The 6,100-nt window shown below is 41.1% G+C and overlaps 1 protein-coding gene across 1 annotated transcript; it reads left to right on the top strand.

The window, feature by feature from the left end:
* The first annotated feature begins 4,136 nt into the window (after window positions 1-4,136).
* LOC132637515 (uncharacterized) lies at window positions 4,137-5,622 on the top strand. Its single transcript, XM_060354594.1, has 2 exons — window positions 4,137-4,838; window positions 5,395-5,622. The coding sequence occupies exons 1-2, from the start codon at window positions 4,137-4,139 to the stop codon at window positions 5,620-5,622; spliced, it is 930 nt and encodes a 309-aa protein (XP_060210577.1).
* Window positions 5,623-6,100: the final 478 nt, after the last annotated feature.

The following is a 6,100-nucleotide window of genomic DNA, read 5'->3' as shown; positions in this document are numbered from 1 at the left end:
TGCTGTGCCATGTACACACTATGATATGATATGATATGATCTGATATGGCCATCTGATATGCTATGTTATGTTACGGGGTTATCCCCTACTCTGTTCCTTATGTATGGTGGCACCAGCGTCGGGGGGGTGGCCACGTTCTGTTTGCCGACTCCCTTGGCAGGGGCCGGATATGATATGGTATATGTTTCTGTACACACTCCTCATGTTTTGAAAATATTCATTTGATACTTCGGACGTCACACTCACTTCTCTGTAAGTTCTGTTTCGGTTATGATCTGTTCCGTAATGGGACCAGGTACGACATATGTTTTCAACAACTACTATTTATGCTTTATGAACAGTATTTTGCTAATCTGGATATTCTGTCCATTTTCTGTATCTTCTGCTTTGATTATGACTTTGTTTACTACGTTCTGTGCTTTACATACTCAGTACATATTTCGTACTGACCCCCTTTCTTCGGGGGCTGCGTTTTCATGCCGCGCAGGTACAGACGACAGATTTGCTGACCGCCTGCCTAGGACATCTATTCTGCTATATTGGGAGCGCTCTTTTGTCTAGAGCCTATATGTTGGTATAGTTTGTCGCTACTATATATGTGTATGCTATTCAGGGGTATGACGGGGCCCTGTCCCGTCTTATGATTCTGTTATGATCTGTAGAGGTCTGTAGACATACTTGTGTGGGTTCTGTATATGTTTTGGGATGATATGATCTGTGACAGCCTTATCGGCTTCCATATACTATGTCGGTTTATTTATGATAATTACTAACGCCAATTGACTTTTACATTTAAAAATATTCTGTTGATATGCTAGTTTGGGTTATTGGGTACGTTTGGGTGTCCAGCACGGACACTAGTCGCGGCCTACGGGTTTGGGTCGTGACACTAACGTCTTTTTTTTTTCAGACATGTTCTTCGAATTTCTACTCAGGTGGTTTCATGTTTTTCCTGTCGTCTCCTTTAGAGGTTTTACTCACTCATATTCTTTCCCTTTGACATTTCCGACACTTCAGATCTCCTTACCTTCTACGCACTCATTTTCTTTTTGCTCCCAGATAGCGTTGTATTAGGACTTTTCAGCCTTAACTAGTAGTAAATTCAGTATCATTTTACCTTGTAACATTTGCACTATATCTTTCACTTTGTCCCTTAAATTCCGTTCAGTTAATGTCTTCCGTACATCGTCGCACTGGTTGCTAGGATTCACCTATCGATCAATACAGTCACAAATGGGATGTCCTATGCATACATATACATTACTGCCATTTCTTTTACAAAACACCTCCAAACACCATTTATACTTACCTTGATTCCAAAGTTGTGTTGTGCTTTCTTCTTCTTCACCGGCCTAGTTTGCCTTAGCCTACCCGACCTCTTTAAGGTTTCTAATCGCTCCGCATATTCTAATTTCCTTTAGGTTACCCCAAAATTTCTATTTGTCTCTTGTATCTATATTTGTGGAAATTTTAATACACTTACCAGGGGGGTCACCCATCCCAACATTGCTCTGGCCCTAGCACGCTTAACCTCAAATCTTCAAGCCAATATCAACGCTCACATATTCATTACTAATCCAAGATCATTCAAACACAATTCAAGAGCATTTCAAACAATCTAAAAAATATTCAAACAAATCCACCAACACCATACTCCACCCGAAACCTCTACAAATGCAACGAAACTACAACGACGCATTTTCTTCTTTCAAATTCATAAACTACAACAACAATGCACACTTTAGCAACTCCATTTCCACAATTACATAAAACCATATTAAAATCACATTAATTTTCCTACAACCACCCACAACAAATTTCAATGCCGACTTGAACCATTAAACCTTCATTTACATCATAAGGGCCACAACAACACAACTAACATGCTAAAAAAAATTTAACTCATCTTCCCTTCACCATACAACATCACACGGCCACACACACTCACACACACCCACACGGCCACACCCACAACACACTAGTTTCATGCTTTTCATTCATTTCTACATACTATAGCATACATAAACCTTCTATAATATATGAAAGAAGAGAAATTCTTACCTTTTCCTCAATTTCCCACTTGCCACCAAGAGTGGTTTTCTTGCTTAAATAATTATACCACGTTGAAGAGGACCCTTGAATTAGTAATATTACTAGAAAAATATAATTTTTGATCAAAGATTTGAGGCTTCAAGAATTTTTTCTTTCCTCTCTTGCTTTGGCCGAAACCCCCTCTCTCTTGCTCTCAATTTTTGTTTTCTTGAATGTTCTTGAATGGTGGCCCTTTTTGTCTATTTATTACTTAGATTTAATTACCACATGGGCTTGGGCCATTTACGCAATGGCCGGCCATACACACACATTGGGCCTCTTTTTTTTTTTTTTTTTTTTATTTTCCAAGCCCAACTTCTTATAGCTAATATTTTTTGCAATTCATGAAACTATTTTCCAAAATTCCAATTTTGCCCTAAGCCTTCCTCAATATTTCCGCATCAATATTTTTCATGAACAACTTATGTATTAAATAAGATCAAAAATTTTACCTTATCTCTTACTAGTCACAATGATATCAAAATTTTCGAATATGCAAAATACGGGATATAACACCGGGGCTAAGTACCAGAATAGTGTCTCACAGGCTACCCATCAATGGGGTTTGCTCCAGTAAAGCAAAAACTCCAACAATTCAAACTAGATCTTAGTATCCGAATCAAAGACGAGGTGGAGAAATAGATTGAGTCTGGAGTAGTGGAATTGACATCCTCCCCTACATGGCTAGCCAATATAGTCCCGGTGCCCAAAAACATGGCAAGATAAGAATCTGCGTGGATTACTGAGATCTTAACAAGGCTAGCCCAAAAGATAATTTTCCATTTCCGCACATCCATATACTCATAGAAAATTGTGCCAAGCATGAGTTATAATCGTTTGTAAATTGTTTCGCTGGCTACCACTAGATCTTAATGGATAGAGAGGATGCCGAGAAGACAACCTTCATCACCCCATGGGGAATGTACCATTATAGGGTAATGCTCTTCGGCCTCAAGAACGCCGGCGTAACATACATGAGGGAAATGACCACCATTTTTCACGACATGATCTTTAGAGAGATTGAAGTCTTTGTGGACGATGTTATTATCAAGTCAAGGGAAAGTTCGGAGCATACCACACATTTGAGGAAATTCTTTGATAGAATTTGGAAGTTTAATTTGAAATTGAACCCGACCAAATGTGCGTTCGGGGTACCGGCTGGAAAGTTACTGGGATTCATAATTAGCCGAAGAGGCATAGAGCTAGACCCGACAAAGATCAAAGAAATTCAAGATTTGCCTCCTCCCTAAACTAAGAAAAAAGTCATGAGCTTCCTGGAAAGGTTAAATTACATTGGGCGGTTCATAGCTCAATCCACCATCATTGTGGAGCCCATCCTCAAGCTTTTGAAAAAGGATGCTCTTACAAAATGGACAGAGGAGTGCCAAGAGGCATTTGACACTATCAAGAGATACTTGTCAAACCCACCAGTCCTGGTACAACCAAGGCCGGGGAGTTTTTTGCTGCTATACTTATCAGTTGAAGAAAAGGCCTTCGGGTGCAAGTTAGGACAGCACGATGAAGAATGGAAAAAGGAGCGTGCCTATTATTATCTGAGCAAAAAGTTCACAGCCTGCGAGGCCAGATACACGCTAGTGGAAAATACTTGTTGTGCTCTAACTTGGGCAACTCAGAAATTGAGGCATTATTTGTCTTCATATTCCACTCAGCTCATATCCAAGATGGATTCGTTGAGGTACATATTCCGTCAGCCCATGCCTCTCAGGAAATTGGCCAAATGGAAGATGCTGTTGAGTGAATTCGACATTGTATTCATAGCCCAGAAAGCCGTCAAAAGACAGGCCTTGGCTGACTTACTAGCCGCAAGCCCGGTGGATGAATAGCTTTAATCGCATCATACTCATTTCCCAGACGAAGGGGTGTTGGCTATAGAAGAAGGAGCAACAGAATCCTATATTGGTTGAAATTGTTCTTTGACGAATCAGTGAATTACAAAGGTTCCGAAATCAGAGCGATTTTGCTATCAGAAAATGGGCAACACTACCCCATGGCCGCCAAGCTCAAATTCCGCTGTACCAATAACATGGCTGAATACGAAGCCTGCATACTAGGCCTCAGAATTGCGCTAGATATGGACATCAATGAATTATTGCTCATTGAAGATTCTGTCTTCCTGATTCATCAAGTACAAGGCAAATGGGACACTAAGAATGAAAATATCTTACCATATGTGAACCTGGCACAGAGATTGCACAAGAAGTTCAAAAAGATCGAGTTTCGACATACGCTAAGGGCTCAGAATGAATTTGCTGATGCACTGGCCACAATAGCATCAATGATCCAGCATCCTGAAAGCAATCACATCGACCCGCTAAGGATAAGTTTGAAAGAAGAACATGCCCGCTGTTACTATGTAGAAGCTGAGCCAGATGGCAAGCTATGGTACAGCAACATCAAAATGTATCTGGAAGGACAGGAATACCCCAAAGGCATTACAAATGGACAAAAGAAGACCATCCGAAGAATGGCGAACGGTTTCTTCCCAAATAAAGAAGTGCTATACAAACGGACGCCGGATTTGGGTCTGCTTAGACGTGTAGACGCCAGCGAAGCCACCAAACTTCTAGAAGAAGTACATGTGGGGACATGTGGACCCTATATGAATGGATTCGTACTACCAAACAAGATTCTACGAGCAGGATATTATTGGATGACTATGGAGAGTGACTGCTGCAAATATGTGCAAAGGTGCCATCAATGCCAGATCCACGGTGATTTGATCAAGGTCCCCCCCAGTGAGCTTAATGCTATGAGCTCACCATGGCCTTTCGTCACTTAGGGCATGGATGTTATTGGACCCATTGAACCCGCAGTCTCGAATTGCCACCGGTTCGCCTTGGTTTCCATTAACTATTTCACCAAGTGGGTGGAAGCAACATCTCACAAATTGGTAACAAAGAAAGAGGTGGCGGACTTTGTGCGAAACCACATCATATGCAAATTCGGTGTGCCTGAGTCCATCATAATAGACAGCGGAGAAAATCTAAACAGCCACTTGATGAAGGATATCTGTGAGCAATTCAAGGTCACTCATCGAAACTCGACAACTTACCGGCCGCAAATGAATGGAGCCGTAAAAGCAGCCAACAAGAATATCAAGAAGATATTGAGGAAGATGACTGATAATCATAAGGGTGGGCACGAGCAGTTGCCCTATCCCTTATTGGGGGTACCGTACTAGGGCCAGGACTTCAATAGGAGCAACTCCATACCTGCTGGTCTATGGAACCGAAGCATTCATACCTACTGAAGTTGAGATACCTTCCCTGAGAATCATTCAGGAAGCAGAATTAGACGATGCTGAATGGGTTCGAGCTCGATATAAGCAATTGGCCTTAATCGATGAGAAAAGGATGGTTGCAGTATGCCACGGTCAATCGTACCGACAAAGAATGGCAAGAGCTTTCAACAAGCGAGTCAGGACCAGACTCTTTCAGATCGGGAAACTGGTGCTCAAAAGATCTTTTCCACAACAAGAGGAATATAAAGGGAAGTTTTCTCCCAACTGACAAGGGCCTTACGTAATCCGCAAAGTACTCTCCGGAGGAGCAGTAGTATTTGGCAGAAATGGATGGTCAAGAACGGCCGAAGCCGATCAACTCAGATGCAACCAAGAGCTACTATGCATGAAGAAGGAGTTTCTCAGTTTGTAATAGTACTCTTTGCTTGTAATCTTCATTTTATTTTGCTTGTATTAGTTATTTCCTTTTGTTTGTAACTGTTTTGTAATAGAAAGGGAAAAACAACACATCTTTTGTAATATGAACTACACAAGTCTACACAAGGGAAAAACTACACATCTTTTGTAATATGACCTGATTTCCCCATAGTGGGATACGCAAGCAGTCCATTTGGGACCCGGTCACTTCATTAGTAAAAACCAAAAGTCTATTAGTTTACTTCTAAACTACGTTCAACCTGAATTCCTACTGCGACAGGATATGTAGGCACTCTTTGAGCTCAGTCACATTAAAAAAAAAACCTAAG

The sequence above is a fragment of the Lycium barbarum genome, chromosome 4, assembly GCF_019175385.1.
Source record: "Lycium barbarum isolate Lr01 chromosome 4, ASM1917538v2, whole genome shotgun sequence".
NCBI lineage: Eukaryota > Viridiplantae > Streptophyta > Magnoliopsida > Solanales > Solanaceae > Lycium > Lycium barbarum.
Note: the sequence above shows the minus strand (reverse complement) of the source record. Positions and strands in the feature narration are given on the sequence as shown.

Coding starts and splice junctions, on each gene's coding strand:
- LOC132637515 (XM_060354594.1), top strand. CDS start 4,137: ATGGCTGAATACGAAGCCTGCATACTAGGCCTCAGAATTGCGCTAGAT. Junction 4,839..5,394: donor TCCACGGTGATTTGATCAAG/GTCCCCCCCAGT, acceptor AGAATCATTCAG/GAAGCAGAATTAGACGATGC.